Genomic DNA, 19,348 nt, shown 5'->3' with positions numbered 1-19,348 from the left:
TGTTTGCACTTTTTGGGCCTGAAGTTGCAAGTTGGTTCTCAGGCTGGAAAAGGATTGTTTTTTCTGACTAAACTGTGAGGAGAACTTGCTAACACTTCATATGAACTTCAGAGTTACACACTAATGCAGTACAGGATCTGGAAAATATGAAAGCTAAAACTTAAGGCATCAGAACGTGCTCTGATCGGGAAGACCTCACTTGCAACTTGTCCATACTGAGAATGTCTGGGCATCTACAAAGCCACCAGTCCAACTTTTAGACCATCCAGGGTGGCTTTCATGGTGCTTGGGCACCAGGGAAGGCAGAAAAAGCCCCATCAGTCCCTTCAGATTGGATCCCAGGAATTTCCCCATGGAAAGGGTGCTCAGGCCTTGGCAGGGGCTGCCCAGGGAGCTCTGGAGAGCCCACCCCGAGAGGTGCCCAAGGAAGGGCTGGAGGTGGCACTCAGAGCTCTGGGGACAAGGTGGGCATGGGGCACAGCTGGGACTCGATGAGCTTGGAAGTGTTTTTCTACCCAAATGATTCTGAGATTCCATCATCATCCCCAGAAAAGCATCTCCATTCTGCCACTGGCCTCCACCTCATGGATGGGTCTTTGAGTTAAATGTTCTAATGAGTTATCCTAACACAGAAGAGAACCAGAAACGTTCACTCAACACACTGCCTAAGTTGTTTGCAAATGTTCAAGCCTTATTTCATGCACTGAAAGCTGCTCTGAAGCAGCCAATGTCTATTTTTACCATGTCAGTTCTCCATTTAATTTTGGGTTTGGATGCACAAGAAGCGCATTCTCATTACCAGTCTCTTCATTTATCAGAAGCTCCCCTCCCGTGGGCTCAATGTTTTTGTTTACTGTTTCCTCTTGAAAAGGTCAGCTCCTTTATCAACTATGTCTTTAAGTGAGCCTGTACCTGTCTAAAAAAGACATGAAATTCACATTTTAGTGCAGCACATTCCTTGTCTCACGTAGCAGCTCTAACAAGAGCAATCTGTATTTCTGCTGTCCATGGCCACATCCCTGAAAGGCAGCTGGCTCATTTCACTTTCCCTGCACAACTCAGGAGAGATGGGAAAAGCAGAAACTCCCCTTTTTCTCTCAAGACATCTGAAGGCTACAAAGCTTTGAATTATTTGTGCTTCTGCTGCGCTTTGCCTGCTCCAGAAGGGATAGATGGGCTTTGCAAGCTGAATGTACCATCTAAAATCTCAATTATTTAAAAATCATAACACTGGTGCAGCCTGTTCTGGTGAGACCCATCCACACCATAGAAATAAAACACAACTCCACAATAGCATTTTATTTTTATGTTAAACTCTCCACTCAGCCACCCAGAATCAAAGGCCATCAAGACTCCCTCAGATATTTGCAAGAAATTGCATGTTGCAATCTGGGGTAACGGGAAAATCCAGCACAGCCAAATCTTTCTCCTTTTTCCAAAAGCTTCCAGTTAGCCCTCAAAGGACCTTTATTTTTAGAGAGGAAACTGGTGACTCGTGCATGGAAAAATCCTGGGGAATGATGGATTATTTTTAGCCAGATTAGAAAAACCTACAGGAAAAATCAAGGGCAATCAAAAAGTCTTTTATACTTTTTAGCAAAGTAAGAAAAACAAGCAGAAAATCCCTACTTCACTCAAAATAGAGATTACAGAGTTTTTCATATAATCCCTCCATTTTGAGTTTATTTCATTCTTCTGAACAACTCTGTTTCCTAAAGTTGGGTAAAATATTACTGTGAAAAAGAAGTGCAAATCTGAATTATGAAACTGTTGTTAAAGGTATCAGAATTTCAGCATTTCACAGCCAAAATAAAACCTTTTTGAAAGTTTGAAATTAAATTTATTTTCCCTTGTAAGGTATTTTGGAAAATGCTGATGATCAAATCAAATCCAATTTACAAAAAATATTTCCCTGCTTCTAAATCTTTTTTTTTTCCACTACTTATATCCCTATAAAAAAGGATAATTGCAATTAGAACAATTATAGCAATTTCACAGCAACTCCTTTGAGATTTTTTTCAAGCAAATTTATAGACCTATTTACTTTATTATGTATCTTAAGTGAAATAGCACAGTAAATGGTAATTTAGACACCACTGAATTGCTTATTTCAAGACAAAATATTGTTATTTGTTAACATGGAAAGATTTTTTTTTGTGGTTTTAACTTCTATTTCTACTCTTGTTGGGTCTGATATTGTCCTTGTGTGAATACATCTTTGAACAACTTCTTAGATGGGTATAAAATGAGTATAAAATCCTGTGGGGCTGATGCTCATTGCAGAAAAAATATGAGTTTTTTCATTCAAATTAAACAAAAGTAAGAAAAAAATCTGGATTGAAACCAAACTTATGTTTACTCAAACTCTTACTTAAAAATAAAAAGCATGAGTTGAGTCAGTTTAATTTCCTTGCACTCCAGTTGTTTTGTGGACAAACCCACAAAGTCTGACCTAAACTAAGCTGAGGTGGAGAATGAGAATCAGGCAGATGCAGCCTGGAAAATCCAAGCACACAAAGCAGGAGCAGGGCTTTTTCCTCTTGAAGATACTTCACAGGGACATGGAGGGGAATCGTGGTTGGAAAAAATACTTGACTGGAATATTTGACTGAAAAATATTTGCTGGAGCTTTGGGAGCAGCAGCACTCATGAAAAAAAAAAAAGAAATGTTTCTTGCAGCTCCCTTTTACAGAGATGGATTTCTTAGTGTCCAATGCTGTGGTTAACTCAGCTTGTTTTCATGACATTGGTAGGAATTTAGTATTTCTAAGGGCTCCAAAATCTCACTGAAGTTCTGAAAGAGATCCAAAAGCCTAAATACCAACCACAGTTTCAGAAATGATTCAGAGGAGGCCAGACAGGGTGATGGATAAGGCTCATTTCCTTAGGAAACATTGCTAAAGTGCCATTCTGAACTCACCATTTCCAGGTTATCAAAACACCACAGCCTGAAACCAAACGCCGACCCAGCTGAAATTATGCAGGGTTTTTAAAAATTTCTTTTTTCTGAATGTCACTTCCAGCCTGATTTCTCAGTTATTTTCTCCTCTGCAGTCTATAAACTGCACAAAAGGGGAAATCATTAGTAAGAAACCAGGTCTCTGTATTTCACTGTGACTTCTTTTGGCATGGAAAGGGGGTGAAGGCAGTGATGGCCTCATTATTTAGCTTAAAAAAAGCAGCCAAAATCCCATTATCACCTGAAAAAATGGTAAAGGAGCAGCATGGAAAGAACACAAGAGCTGTTGAGATAAACTAATTGTAAGGGGGGTAATTGTCTGGCCCCTGAGATATTATTTGAGGCAACATTTGGATGCCAGAGTTTGGGTTTGCATCTTAGGCCACCTCAACCAACAGAAAACTGTGAACACCCAGCAAGTCATCACCACTATGTGGGACAGCAGAAGCCACAGAAATGTTGTTTCCCCAGCATCCATGTGAAACATTACAGTAATTTTTCTTCTCAAGTGTGTAAAAATTAAAGTCCTGCCTGATTTTTGTATAGGAGGAGCACCCTGCTCTCCTGAAATAGAAGCAAAAGCCATCAAAATTCTTCTTTGGCTTCAGGGAAGTTGTCAAGAAAGAAATCTCCATTATCAGATTTAAAAAGTAATTATTATCCTTCTCTGTTTCAATTTTTCCAGTCTTTTCAACCCCTTCTTTAACTTTGTGCAGCAGTAACAGCAGCAAGCAAACCAATATGCTTGGGCAGTATCTGTGTCCTGGGGGCAGCCAGATTGGCTGGAAACTGAGAGAGGAAAAGAATATAATTTCAGGAGGGAAGTTTCTGACATGTTTTCATTCTTCTGTCAAGAATTGGAGGGCAGGAGGAATCATATATCTGTGCTCCAAAGTCATTCTGTTCCCTGTAGTCTGTATTTTTTTGGAAAAAAAAAAAATAGAAATTGACAGCTCTTCTTAGCTCAAACACTTCGTCTTTACCAGTGGGATTTGAACTGTTCTCCCAAAATTTTGCTGCCCAAGGAAGCTGCAAAAATTGGTATCAAAGGGCAGTCAGGAGTGTGGAAATATTTGCTTTGCATTGGTCCAAGTGGCAGGGCTTTCCCCAGCCAGTGACCATCCTGAAAGGTTATACAGTGCAAACAATGCTTTGTGAACACTCTCAAAGCCATCTCATGTCCTCTAACCTGACACTGATCAGATCCAAGGTCTTTATCAACATCTCAACTCTTCTGCCCCTTTTGGTAGGAAAGTGCTGGAAGCTCTTGGCCTTGGTCCTCAGCCTTAGACCATTGCATAAGTTATTGGTTTCACTCAACTGCTTCAACATCTTGATTGAATCAAGCGCTTCCTTTCTGACCAAAAATATTCCTCTCCATCATTCCCCTGCCTTTTATTTAGGAGAGTTCATTGATCAAAGCAAGGGAGCTGTCAGAGAGTGTTGGCGTAGTCAAGGTGGTTCCAGCGCCTGCCCAAGGAGCTCTGTGAATATTCAGGCTCAAGGCTGCCTCAAGGTTGTTCAGCAATGCAGGAAAATATTGGATTTGGCTATGCCAAGGACAAAGATTCAAGTGAAAACACCCTGACTTCAGGGGAAAAGGGAGGAAAGGACAGGAACAGAGTTGGGATAGAAAACAGCAAGGAGAGAGGGGCTGGCTTCTCCTGCCAGCACGAAAATTGGTGACAACAGCTCCTTCTGAGAGGGTGCATTTCTCTCTTCTCTGATGACCTAACTGGACACACAGACTTTGACAAGCTGCCTGCCTTGCTTCCAAACTTTTCCCAAGCTGGAACATGCACCAGCCTCACCCCCAAGCTGACTCCATCTACAATGTTAAATAAAACCAGGAATGGTTCTGCAGCCTTGAGATCAAGCTGTACAAGATATCCAAGTCATACTGCAGAGCCCCTGGCCCTGAGTCTTGTGGGGACTTTCTCTTGGTTTTAAGACATAATTAGTTTATTAACAGTGATTTTTTTTTTTTTGCCACTTCAAATTATCTGGAACAAGGTGAGGTCTGTGTTGCAGGCCAGGGGTTTATGTTGCTTTAAGTAGGGGTGAGATGAGAGCCTGGATGTGTCTGAGGGAGCAAAGGTGGAACTGTGTTGGCAGACAAGAGTGAAAAAAGCCAAATCTGATTCAATCTCATCCATGCTGCTAAATGGAAGCACATCCTGTCTCCCAAACCCTTCCCAGGTATTTTCTTGGAGCACTAATTGGGCCAAAGCCAAAACAATCAATTTGCTAAATTAGCAGTGCAGTCACCCCTGGACAGGGCAGCCAAACTCCTATTTACACTTCCAGAAACAACCAGGAGAACTCCCCAGATATCAGAGATATTACATAGTGAAGAATTAAATGAGTCAGGATTATCTGTGTGAAATGTTTGGGCTGGAATTATCTACACAAAATAGCTCAGCTGATCAGCTCATTTTTGTTCCCAGAGTTTTCAGTTGGGAAAATTGTGATGAGAAAAAAATCTTGAGAATCTCTTCCCACAAAAGTTGGGAATACTCTTTTTCCATGTAATCAGTAAAGAGAATACCTGGAGAAATCAGGATTTAACCAGCCCTCATGTAATTTCTCTGTAAGGCTGTGTTCAGGTGCAAAAATGAAGCTGCAGATAAAATTAAGCCCTGCTCTTCTCAGAGGTGCACTCTGTAGTGGTTCTGTGTTGAGCAGCACATTGTAACCTGTAGAGGTTCCTTACAACCCAGAATATTCACTGATTTAAGCAGATTTTGAATTAATTTATTCATTATTTCTAGCAGCTAAAGCATATAAACACAGTTTAAAATTGATAGCAATGAGGTCAATACAAGTCTTTCACGCTTTCTCCTTTTTCTGGTACACCCCATGGAGAAGAAAAGCTGAGCTCTCAGGACATTTTTGAAGAAATTTTGTAACTGACAAAAATTCTGGCATACAGACACCTGATAGCAACTGGCAGAAATAATTGGGGTTGGGTAACTGGAAAAAGAAGTCTCAGGGATCATGTTAGACAAGGACACCTTGCAGCAAGTCAGGGGACACGTCTGACCCAGAGGCATCAGAAGGCAAAAGTGTGGCCAGGAGTGACAGCAATCACAGGGGTACCAGGGTGAGGGAAGAGACGAGAAAGTTGACTCCATGTTCAGAAGGCTGATTTATTATTTTATGATATATATTATATTAAAAACTATACTAAAACAATAGAAGGAAGAATTTAATCAGAAGGCTTGCTAAGAATAGAAAAGGAATGAATAACAAAGGTTTATCTCTGACCGAGACAGTCTGGACAGCTGGACTGTGATTGGCCATTAATTAGAAACTACCACATGAGACCAATCCCAGATCCACGTGTGGCATTCCACAGCAGCAGATAATCATTGTTTACATCTTGTTCCTGAGGCCTCTCAGCTTCTCAGGAGGAAAAATCCTAAAAAAAAGATAAAAAGATTTTTCGTAAAATATCATAGCTACAGCCAGGATTTGCAGCTTGTCTTGGTGTGAATAGCCAGGTGTCTGCTAAGGAAGGCAGGAGCCTCCCTTGAATTGGAAAATGTAAACCCTCTCCCTCTGAATTATTATAATTTTGAAATTAAGAGGCTCTCAGGCAAAGATATGGGAGTAGAAATAACAGTTCTGTATTAGGAAAACTGAAAATACAATCATAATAGTACAAACAGAAAAAACTTCTGCCAGAGAGCAGTGCCTGTCCCCTGTGTGTCAGGGTGGGGGCACAGCCCCATCCCAGGGGGGCTCAGCCCTCCTGCAGTGCCAGCTGTGGCTCTGCTGCAGCAGGATCCTGCACAAGGGGGGAGTTTTCCTCTGCAGCTCCAGGGCTGCTGGAGATGGGCCTGCTCTCCCTCTGGGAATGCAGGGCAGGAGAAAGCTGCTCCTCTGGGAATGCAGGGGGCAAAGGCTGCTGTGCTGTTCCAGGGCAGATTGTATCCAGGTAGGAATGTGTGAAATCTCAGATTGTATCCAGGTAGGAATGTGTGAAATCTCAGATTGTATCCAGGCAGGAATGTGTGAAATCTCAGATTGTATCCAGGTAGGAATGTGTGAAATCTCAGATTGTATCCAGGTAGGAATGCTCGGCTCCTGCCCTGGGCACAGCATCTCCCCATGGGATGATGGAATTGGATCAGCCCTGCAGGGACACTCACTGGCCATGGACAGCAGAGATCTCCTGCAGGGAGGATGGGCTGTGGGAGAGATAAGAAAAACTGACTAATTAACAGAAGATAACTGCTGCACCTTTAACAGAGCACACACCCCCATTTCCAAACTCAGACACAGCTGCTGAGGCCTGGCAGCACCACGATCCATCAGTGATCCCTGTTATCCCTCTGGCAGCACCTGGCACTAGTTTGGCATGTGGAAATACCAGAGAGGAGCCCAGCTCTGGTGTTGCCAGGTGGCACAACTCAGGCTGGCACACCTGGGCTGTCTCTGCTGCTGTCCTTGTGCCACTGCTGGCAGCAGCACTGACAATAGTAAGCATTTTCCGAGTGCAGAAATGCTGTATCTCAGCTTTGTCACCTTGTCAGAGGAAACAGGGCTCTGAGGAGGCTGATCTCTGCAGTGGTTGTGGATAGGACAAGGACATGATGGGATCAAAGAATTATTTGGGTTGGAGGGGCCTTAAAGGTCATCCAGTTCCAAGGGCAGGGAACCTTCCACTAGACCAGGTTGCTCCAAGCCCAGTTCAGCCTGGCCTTGGACACAGAAATACCTGCTCTGAAGCTCGAGCTCAAGCTTTTCTGGGAGCCAGAAACCTGGTAAAAGACTAATCTGACAGGAAACAGAAATCTGTGCTCAGTGCCAGGTATTTGCTCTAGAGGTGGCTCTGAATAAATGCTGACTCCAAGAGCTCAGGCTTCAGGGAGCAAACAAGTTTCATAATCTAATTTGGGCCCCACAGCCTTGTGAAAGGCTGAAGATATTGATAATCAACTGTCCCTGCACATCTTTGCAGGTTCACAACCTTCCTACAGCCAGGTGCAGACTTCTTACATTGCCCCATAAACATTACCCAGCCAAGGCTGTTTGGCTTCCCTGTGATTCAAACGAAGATAAATTTAGCAAAGCAGATGTAAAAACAGCATTCTGGAGCCTTCAGTGGTAAATTCTGCAATGAAGTTGGTTAGAATCCAAGACAGAAACTACAAGGTCAAATGACTACCAAAAATGGAGTCATGTGTTTTTAAATTTGAGTTATCAGATTCATTTTTCCACCCTTCATAATAAAAGGGCCAAGAATCAGGAATGAATGGAAATGTTTGTACTGCAGGGACACAGAGTGTTACTCAGACTGATTTCTTGCAGCTGTACAGGCTTAAAAGAAATGAAAATAGTAGAACTTTATTTTTATCAAGTTGGATTAGAAGGCAGTGATGAAGCAGGTAATGTGAAAAAAACAAAGTGTCATCCTTACAGTCTCTTTTCTAATAATAAATATATCTCATTTCAGGTCTTTTTTAGTGAAAGCTGCTGCTGAGATAAATCTCAGTCACACACATGCTCCCTCTGAAATTAGGTTTATGATTCCATGGGTGCAAAGAAGCAATTTGGGTCTTGAAGAGATTTGCCAAGTCAGTGTTTATTGAGCACTCCATCATTTCAAAGTGAGGCCCAGCAACGCTTCCAGCTGAGTGAATAGTCAATCTTGCATTGATTTCCACAAGACCAGATCCTAATTCTTTTCTTTTTCAGGAAAAGGATCTGTGCTCTGTGATAATGACTGCTTACAGTTGGTAGCTGATCATAAAAGATTCCCCTTTTTTTCTCTGAACAAGACTCTTTCTCCTCATATCTTGTGGTGCCTTGCAGTGTGGATTATGTGACTGGGCTCATCCCACAGACAAATCCCCCTCTATTCCCAAAATTCCTGTGTTCCTGTGCCCCCTGGGCTCATCACAAACAAAATTTTGAAGAGCTCTGAAACAAAAGCCATCCAGAGATGAGGCAAAGCATTCCAAAATCTCCCCTTCCCTGACTTCTTCTACTGCAACCAAGAGGAGAGATGGAACAACGCTGATTTAGGGTGTTGAAGGCTACAAGAAATTCCTTGTGCTGTGCACAGCCCAACAACCCCACAGGGGAGCCCAAAGAGCCACCAGGTCCTGCCAAATATTCCACAGATGGATGCAGTGCCAGGGAGGTTGGGGACCACAGCAAATTGAGAGGTAAAACACTCGAGACTTCCCAAAAACCAAACTTGGACCTTCACTTAAAAGCATCCCTCATCCCACCAGGAAAGGGGGGAATGCAGACAGGAATCACAGTGGCTGCTCAACACATTTCTCTACGTGCAGTAAAGCCCATGAGAGCAATTTTAGATTGTAAATGATTTTGGCAATCAGGACATTTTCAATGAATTTGCACAGAAAATGTTCACAACTGTGTTAAAAGAGTTGAAATCACTAAATTGCAGTGAAAAGTCCACGGAACTTTCTAGGTCAGCTTCTGTTACAGAAAGGTCAGTTTTGATTTGAAACATTCTCTGTTGAAGCTCCTCATTATTTTGCAAATCATTCACAACCAAAATAGGCTTACAGTACTAAATTGGACAAGCAGGCCCTTCATGTTCCTCCTTTCTCTTTGTGCTTGCACAGCACCACCACAAGTTCTCTGCAGCACTACCAAAATACACCAAAAATCACATTGTTGATGATGAAATGATGGCTTAAGGGTTATATTGATGTGTTACATTCACAGCTTCAGAGGGAGAGAGCGTGTCCTGTCCTGTTTGTTGTTGACACTGGTTCCGTGTTGTTCTACAGGCTCTAAATAAAAGGATGTGCTTGGAAAATCAGGGCTGTGCCTTTCCAGTGCTGCTTTGGAGCAGACAAGAACATGACAACAACATTTGCTGCGATTTTACCAGAAAATTAAAATGTTCTGAGCGCTGGCACAGTTCAAAAGTCCCTGGCATGGTTTGGACCAGTGCAGAACCGAGCAGACACAATTCCTGGCTCCATTTCAGGACCCAGATTATTCCTGTTTGGCAGGTTGTATGACACTAACCTGCCTGGAAAACAATTGGAGTTCAATAATCCAAGTGTGGGCTGCACCACTCTTTGCCCTCCACACTAAATAATAGGTCTGGGCACACTTAATTAGCTAATTTGGCCACAGCCAGGACACAAATGAACTGCTCAGGGACTTGTTTAGGAGAAGTCCTTGTCATTTGCTGGGAAATTAAACAAATCACTGAAATCTCATATGTCTTGTAGGTTTTGCCTCAGAGAGTAACCAAAGCAGATCACTTGAACAGAATCCTCTAAATTGGCCTGGATTGGCTCATTACCTGGCTGTTGTGTTCAAACAAACATCATGTTTACTGGAGAGGAGGAAGAGTTCAGAAATAATTTTTTTTTTTTTTTTTTGCAGTGCAGATTAATAATATGTATATATTTTTGTCAGGAAGAAAAGCAGAGAGAGCAAAAATAGCTCTCAAGTGAGGCTGCTGCTACTCACTCCCCTGTTCCTGGATCCATGACAGCCATTATGTAACCAAAAGGAAAATTAGATGAAATAAACAGCAGAAGTTAATTGGGTCGATAGCAAGTAAAAATATAATTAGTCAAAGTATTTTGTGGCAAAGGCACTGACAGTATGTGGCTGTTCCTCAGCCTCAGTGGTGAGCAGGGATCCTGCCATGTGTTTAAAACTTATTCATCAAGCATTTCCATGGAAACACACAGATGCATAACCTTTGGATCACTTATTTTGGGAATTGCTGCTCCCAAGGTTCTCTCTGGAGTGAAAGCTCAGTCCAGGAGAGGGTAACAAACTGTGGTTCTGATCCAGAAACCTCTCCACAAAGGAATTCATCCATAGGAGGATTGGGTGAGGGAAAGAAGGAAAGGGCATCTTGCAAAAAAGAAAAAAAGACAAAAACTTGACCTTAATTTTTTCCTCTCAGAGACTGAGAATTGAGAAACGACAGCACTGGGAAGAGCCTGGAGAGTTTAGAAATGGCCAGATGCCCTCAGGAAGATTGAAATGTCTGCAAGAGTGTCAAATAAATGCTGTAATGAGAGACATCTTGGTTAAACACTGGGTTTTTTGTTGTCCAAAGCTGCCCCCTTACAAAGCCAGACGAGAACCAGCTCCACTACAACCTCTCCAGGTGAAGAAAAACCTCCCACATTGGAATTGTCAGCAGCTGATCCCACTCACTGTGACAGCAGCTCCCTGCTCCTACAAACCCATGGACACTTGACAAAGTGTGGTCCTTCCCTCATGCTGTGAAAGCCAGCTCAGGCTGGTTGTGATGCACAAATCCACCAAGAGCATTTGGAAAGCATCAGTAAAAATTTGCTGTCTGAATTAAAGGTGCTCATATAGTTCCATAGGAAATAAACACTGCATGGAAAGCAGGAGTGGTGTGGTGGGAGGGCAGCCCTGGATGTCCCTTCACATTCCTCAGCACCTGGGTGCCCTCCCAGGATAATTTCTGGTAAGAGATGCTCAGACAGGGAGGTCTGGGACATGATTCCCTTCTCACAGCAGGGCCAGGAGTAAGGAATATTCTCCAAACCAACAGGATTCTCCCACTCCTGGTCTCTGTGTCCATGCCAGGCTCTGACTGGGAAGGGAAAGCAAATTATTCATAATGCCTGAAAGATAATGAACCCCATTATATCAGCATTAGTAGTTTAACATAAAGCCTCAAAAGCCAGAGCCTTCAGAGGTTGTTCATAATTATTTGAGGATTCTGTTGCTGCAGTGATGTGATAACTCCTGTGGACTGGAATTTCCTTAGGCACAACGGAGAGCTGAGCATAAAATGCAAAGCCTTAACTTCAAATTTTCTGGCTTTGGCTTAAGTCTGCCTCACAAAGGCCCTGCAATGCCTTTTGATTGTGTTTTGTCATGCATTGCCCAGCATCAGGGATAATGCAAGCAGGCACACTGTCACTGGCTGGGGGAGTTCATTCAGAGCTGAGGGCCCTGGGACACAGCTCCCAGTGCTGCCACTGCCATCAGCCCTGATAAGGCTCTCCTGAGACACACAGCAAACTGAAAAGGTGACAGGATGGGGGGCACGGCCCTAAAACATGGAACTGCTCTCAGATTCTGTGCTACTGTAGGGCTTGGAGACTTTCTTTGAAAGAAGAGCAGGTCAGGAGGAGAGACAACCAGGCTACAACCCCTTTATCCCCCTGGATATTTCCATAAAACTCTGCCAGAGTCTGTGATCTTTCTCTACAGGGGTGAACCTGCACGTCATGAAAAAGCTGCAGGTGCTGTGAGACTCCACACAGGATCTGCAGCACAGCCCATGTTTCTAGGAGGGAAAAAGGCTTCTAGAGCCACGCTGACCCAACTGAGAGCAACACTCCACACGGAATGGTACAAAATCACAGCAGTGCTGCTTTTTAGATGGGATATCGGGAAGAAATCCTTCCCTGTGAGAGTAACGAGGCCCTGGCACAGGGTGCCCAGAGCAGCTGTGGCTGCCCCTGGATCCCTGGAAGTGTCCAAGGCCAGGTTGGACAGGTTTTGGAGCAACCTGGGGTAGTGGAAGGTGTCCCTGACCATGGCACGAGGTGGGGACTGGGTAACTTTAACGTCCCTTCCCACCCAAACCATTCTGAAGTTCTCTGTGCAAAGCCAAGCCCCTGACAAGCAGACCCACTAGAAGACTTTTCCCTTTACAGTCTGGCAGAATGACAGCAGCTAGCCAGAAGAGAAAGAATTAGGAATTCAAGAGCTGAAATTCCTGCAGGAAGAAGCCCCAGAAAGCAGAAGGATTTCAGTTGAAAACAACAATTACCCCAGACCTCACCATGTGCTCCATGCAAAACACATTCAATTAAAGCACTCTCCTCCTCAGTGCACTCTTTTTTTCTCTGGCACACAACCATAACAAAGCTATTTATCTCTAAAGGCTGAGAAACTAAAAAAAAGGCCCAGATCATTAGAGGACAAGGTACACTTGAATTGAAGGCCAGAGGCACAGTGAATTCAAATGAAATCTGAAGTACCGTAGGTTTTACGCTGCTGGGAGAAGGACACACAATTCCATGTCTCATTATCAGCAAGACATTGATTTCCTGTGGAAGTGTGCTTGAATTGCTCTTGATAGATATTACAACTTTCCTTCAACGAGAGGAGTATTGGTTCTTTCTAAAAACTGTTGGCTTTTTTTTTTTTAAAAAAAACCTCCTTGTACTTATTTAATACTTTCCCCACAGCAATGGAATTGATGGGAAAAAATAGCTCAGCAATAGCTCATTTTCTCTGCTCACCCCCAAGTGAATCCATTGCCTCATTTATATCTTTTATCTCCGTAAGATCTTTTTTGGTGCATAAAAAATTTCATTCATTAAACTGCAAAGGAAAGAGGGGGGAAGGAATATCTGCTTAAACCCATCCTGAAAAATTTAAATATGGGTGTGGGTAGGATGACCTGATAAGAAACAAGAGTTTGCTGTAATTTTATTTCTGTGTAGCAATAAAATGAGGGTGCTTGGTGTCTGATTAGCAAAGAACAAGGATGATAATTTTATTGATTAACACAGGAAAAGGTTGTGCGTTGACTTAGAGCAATAATAAGGGGAATAACGACTTTTCCATGTTTTTTTGTTTTCCGTGGCAGCCAACGTCCTGGAAGAAGACTCAATGGAGCAGGACATCGAGAGCCCTGTCACAATCCATCAACCAAAGTTGCCCAAACAAGCGAGAGAGGATCTGCCAAAAAACATCAGCAAAGAATGTGCCAAGAGGAAAATCCAGAGGTACGTTCGGAAAGATGGGAAATGCAACGTCCACCACGGGAATGTCAGAGAGACTTACCGGTACTTGACTGACATCTTCACCACCCTGGTGGATCTCAAGTGGAGGTTCAACCTGCTGATCTTTGTCATGGTTTACACGGTGACCTGGCTCTTCTTCGGCATGATCTGGTGGCTCATTGCCTACATGCGAGGGGACATGGATCACATAGGGGACAGCACGTGGACCCCCTGCGTCAGCAACCTCAATGGGTTTGTCTCAGCCTTTTTATTCTCAATCGAGACCGAAACCACCATTGGGTACGGTTACCGGGTCATCACGGACAAGTGTCCCGAGGGAATTATCCTGCTTTTAGTGCAGTCTGTCCTAGGTTCTATCGTCAACGCCTTCATGGTTGGCTGCATGTTTGTGAAAATATCCCAACCCAAGAAGAGGGCAGAAACCTTGGTTTTTTCTACAAACGCAGTCATTTCCATGCGGGATGGAAAGCTGTGTCTGATGTTCCGAGTAGGAGACCTTAGGAATTCACACATTGTAGAGGCATCAATACGAGCCAAGTTGATCAAATCCAAACAGACAAAGGAGGGGGAATTTATACCACTCAACCAGACAGATATCAACGTAGGTTATTACACAGGGGATGATCGTCTCTTTTTGGTTTCACCACTGATCATCAGCCATGAGATTAACCAGCAGAGTCCTTTCTGGGAGATTTCCAAAGCCCAGTTGCCCAAAGAGGAGCTAGAAATTGTTGTAATCCTAGAAGGAATGGTGGAGGCAACAGGTAACATTTCTTATACTTTGTATGAGGTAAATGCTTTAATTTTAGCAAGGAAAATCAGTGGTTTTTCTTCGTTTTAAAGGAATCACTTCCACAGTCGTTACGTTTGAAAAAGGCATCCGTTCTCTGGTGAGCTTCAAAATTAAAAGCATGCCCAGTTTAATTGTCTGTTCCATCTTGCCTAACGGAATTAGTGTTGTTTCTGCTCTGTTTGGAAAATGGGATAGCATCTCTCATTTTCTAAATTTTTCACAGCATGTCACCCAGTTATTTGTCATTCTATTGCAGGAGCAGCTCAACCACAGGGACCTTGTGGGATAAAATTGCTTAGGGAAAAACAAAAAAAATTTCAGTGCAAAAACTCTGTTTGTGATTAACATGGAAGCACCGTGGTCCTGCTGCTTCCAATCACCCCTGGGTATCTACAGAACAACTGCCAGCCCTGTGGCATTCCAAGGCTGGATCCAGTAGGAAGTGATAATGTGTTCAGTTCTCTCTCTTTTTTTTTTCTTTTTTTTTTTTTTTGCCTGCTCGTTTTCCTTGGTTTTTGTTTTAACTTGTAACGTGGGGCTTGTTCCACTCTAGCTCACAAAAGGTCTCGTCTGATTTGGAGTTGCACTGGGGCCCCCACAGGAGCGCCCAGAACGCTGGAAGCTGGGATGTACAAACAAGGAACGTTGTGTCACCGGGGTCTTGTGGAGGTGCTGGGTGGTTGTTACCTGCAATTATGCAGCAGAACAGCAGAAATCACTTGGTGCAGGGGAAAAAAGTGCTTGAAATCCACAGCAAATGCACCACTAAAATAAGGTTTCTTTTTTGTATTAAAGCCGGAATCATAGGAGGGTACTTTTATCTGTGTTTTAGAAGCTGGAGGTGTTTTTTTTCCTGTTAATAACAGCCTCAATGCCTGAAATGAGTAAATATAATCAACACATGGGAATGGCTATTATAAAATGAAGATTTGATGTGCTTGGGGGAGGAGAATACACTGATTATAGAAATAAAAGAATGAGATTTGCCATTTTTCCCCACAACTGCAGCAAAACCCAGGAAAGTTTGAGCACGTGGATTCCACAGCTCTGACAGAAGCACAACCTTTCCAACCCTGACTCATGTTTTGCAACTGGAGCCAGGAAATAAAGAGCAGTCTCTTACTAGAACATGTGTGTGTGTTTCACACATCTATTATGTGGTGTCAGAAGAAAACTGCATTTGTCACCATATAATAAACGTGTGAGACAAAAATGGAGCAGGGAAAAAAAAAAAAAACAAAAAACAAAAAACTGAAAGGAACTTGGCAGGGGGTTTGAAGTGGTAAATGCAAGGCTTCCAAATTTTCCAGGAAGTAGGTGGTGCTGAAGAAAAATCAAGATGAAATGTTTAGTGCTCCTGATCTGTGCAGTAGGCACTGAGATTTCAAACATCTGCATCACCTTTGGGTGAGACAATGAGGAAATTGCTGTTTGTTCCCTGGAACCATCCTGAGATCTCAGAATTGCAGCTGAAGGAACTTGACATCCCAAGGGGGTGGGGGATATTTTCAGGTTTGCTGAACAGCGTGTTTTCCAGCAAAGTGATTGGCAAGTAGTGGCAGAATAAAAAATGCCTCACCAAAACCACCTACGAGATCAAAAGACAGAATATTTCTGCAGTGCAGCAAATGTGGATTTGTTGGTTTGGAGTCTCATCTCTCTCAGTTTGTGACCCCCCCTCTCCTCACCTCATGTTCACCCCAGGGCTCTCTCCCAGGGGTGTTCTTTGCTGCTCTGTTCTTTGCCTGACCACCTCTCCCACTCAGCCATCACCAGCCTCCCCTGCAGCACAAAACCCTTAGACTGCTCGGGCTGGCAGGGTTTGAGATAAAATCACATTTGTCATTATCTCACACCTTTCCAGTCCTTATCATGAGAAGAACTGAGTGCAGTGATTTGGAAACCCACGGAAGATATCCAGGATTAAAGAGTTTCCCCTGCACTGGATGGGTCCATTTCCCATTTTAGGCTGTTCTGTTTGGGTAGAGTCTCCTGCTGAGTGAGATATGAGCAGAGGGCATCAAATAATGTCAGAACCACCAGCACAATTTCTAAAACATATTTGTGCAGAAGGAGCTTCTTGTGCTGGACTCTGACCCCTTGCATTGAGTTACTTTTGTTGAAAGCACCATCAGGCCAGCCTTCTACCAACACTAGGAATGTTCACACTCTTAATTTACAAATATTTACACAAATATTACACAAATTTACACAAATATTACAAATATTTATTTGCATCCTGGCAAACAATGAAAGCCAATTTAGGCAGTCAAATATTCACCTTTCCTTCTTCCACCAGAGTGAGAGCAGGGAAAGAAGCTGCTCACAGCAGCAAAGCCCAACCCTGCATTCCTGCCAGCAGAGTTATGTGATCTAAAATTATAAAAGCTGAAGCCAGGAAAATGTGATGTCACCTACAGCAGTGTCCTCATTTGGTGTCATTGCTGAGGGATCCAAACCAGACTGAGGTCATCAGGTTGTGTCATCCATCAGAAAAGCCACTCCCAAATCTGAGCAGGGAAAACAATCCTTTATCTGTTTTCAGAGCTTCCCCATTCAGATACAGCTTCAATGAGAAATAAAATGGGAAATGATAAGGGTAAACCTTTGCTAATATTGTTATTAATTATTGATTCTGCTTGAATTTGACTCAACAGGTAAATACATTTATAATACTTTCCACCCTAAGTGCTCCAAAATCACATTTATCTGTTGTATGAAACACATTTTTTATGGATTGTCATGGGAGTTCTGCATTGTGTGTTAGGATATGAAATTAAGAATAATGCATGCTCTTAAATGACATTAAAATAATGAACCAAATTAAAATTCAGCAGAAAGTTCAACTCAAGGAGCCCTTAATTCCCCATGGAAGCAATGCCATAACTTCCTGAGATGCAAAAAGAAGTGGATGTGTCTTTTCTAAGGCACATAACAAAGTATTATCCCAGGGAGAATCCCTACACCTTGGTTATTCCCATTCTTTCTGCCATGAAAATCACTTTGAGGGAGAACCCTCAGCAAGGTGTTTTCCAAAAACATGAAGTCAATCTGAATCCTTCAACCAGCACCATCAAACACTCAGAAAAAGGCTGGTTTTAAAAAATGTTGTTATGGATCCTTTCAATATGCATTTTTCTTGATTTATTTATAACAATATTCAAAAATATCTCTTTGGATTTGAAGGATAAAACTTTTGCAAAGATTTATCTCTGTGCTTTTCCTGGTGGTGGTGCACATCTCTCCAGTGTCCAAAAGCATTGATTTTGTGACACAAAATCACATTAGGCTGCCGTGGAACCACTGAGGAGCCTTGAGGAATGTGGGGAAAAAAATCCAACCAAGCTTCACTGCAGCTGGAGGACACATCTGGTATTTCCACATTTTGCAGCCCCATTTCCCAGAGTTTTAAATGTAAAATAATCTACAGTTAGGAATATTTTATGATAATTAAATCCTAGCCATAGGCTTAAACTTTTAAAGTCTTTTTCACCTGGTGAAATCTCTTTCTAAGGGAAGCCCTATCATCACAAGCAAAGTAGGTATTTTTAAAAATTAAGCAAATGTATAATTCTGATAAGGAAATAGACCCATAAGAAGGAAAGGAAAGCCTTTTAAATTTGGAAGGTGTAGTGGGAAGGTCAGGCAGTGTACAATAGCAAGAGAAACTGAGAGAAAGAAACTCAGAGAGAGAGAGAGATGAAAAAAAGAAAGGGGGGGGGGAATGGTGAGAAAGAGGAAAATTCTGAACAGGACTTGTGAAGTTGTATCTGGCCAGTGGGATGCACTTGGTGACACTCTGGCAATTCCCTCTGCCTAAAAATAAACATTTGAGCATTGAGCAGTTCCAAGAAAAGAAAATGATCTGCACATTTGTAGCTGTCAAAAAAAAACAAACAAAAAAACAAGCAACAAAGCCAGGCAGAGAACTTCAGGTTCAGAAGGATAATTCTACAAATAAACTCAGAATAGGGTTCATTTATAATTCTGACACTGGGGCAGCTTTGAGAGCAGCATCTGCAGAAGAAAATGTGTGTGCAAAGCAATAAAATGTTCACTTGGATGGTTATTTACACAGTAAACAGTGTTATCAACCAGACAAATATTGTATAAAGCTGTTCCCCTCTTCACTACAGGCCCTTTGACTGACTGGTTTATTGTGGGTTTGATATCTCTGGGATGAAATGCTATATTTACCCCTTAGCCTTGCCCAGTCCTAGCAAATATCTCCCTCTGATATGGATTTAAGCAGTTCCAACCCTTCAAAACCTCTCAGCAGACTTTGCTGTCTCTCCAAATAAAAATTGCTGGGGTTAGAGTTTCTCACTTGAATTTTCTACCGCTCTTCAAGGAAGAAATATTTATCCTCTCCAACTGCCTCTCAAGGGCATGCAGGTGACAGGAATAAAAACACCAGTATTTCTCCCACCTGAATGTTTCTGCAAGACAAGGAACAAAAGTGGGTTTCACTGTGCTGCAGGATGTGACTGAAATGCAGTTTGAGCAGGGTCAGGAACAAGTGGCTTCTGCTCCAAACTGGGTCATCTTCATTCCAGAAATGATCAGAACACAAGGGCTCTCCAGTCTGCAGCTTCCCTTTCTATTTTTAAGAGTTTTACCATCTCCTCCTGCTGGGTGCTAGACTTGGACAAGGTTGAACTTCTCACACATCCCCACTTCCCTGGAGTTGCCAGCAATTCCTGTCATTTCCATCCCCTTTTGATTTTACTGAGTCTAACAAAGCGTTCCATTGTTATTTATTCTCACACTGAAAATTACAGGCATTAGCAGGAGAGGAGTTCTAAATGCCAGCAGGGAAAGGAATCCCCATCTCATTGG

General features: G+C 42.7%; 1 protein-coding gene across 1 annotated transcript in view; it reads left to right on the top strand.

Moving 5' to 3' along the window:
- Positions 1-19,348, top strand: part of KCNJ6 (potassium inwardly rectifying channel subfamily J member 6) — a gene marked incomplete at both ends in the record, with an annotated part of 113,651 nt that overhangs the window by 62,141 nt on the left and 32,162 nt on the right. The window contains one exon of the mRNA XM_084226022.1: positions 13,560-14,480. Coding sequence (XP_084082148.1) covers positions 13,560-14,480 — 921 coding nt within the window. The remainder of the gene's footprint in view (positions 1-13,559; positions 14,481-19,348) is intronic.

Source organism: Fringilla coelebs, assembly GCF_963513975.1.
Source record: "Fringilla coelebs genome assembly, chromosome: 2".
In the NCBI taxonomy this organism is placed as follows: Eukaryota; Metazoa; Chordata; class Aves; order Passeriformes; family Fringillidae; genus Fringilla; species Fringilla coelebs.
Note: the sequence above shows the minus strand (reverse complement) of the source record. Positions and strands in the feature narration are given on the sequence as shown.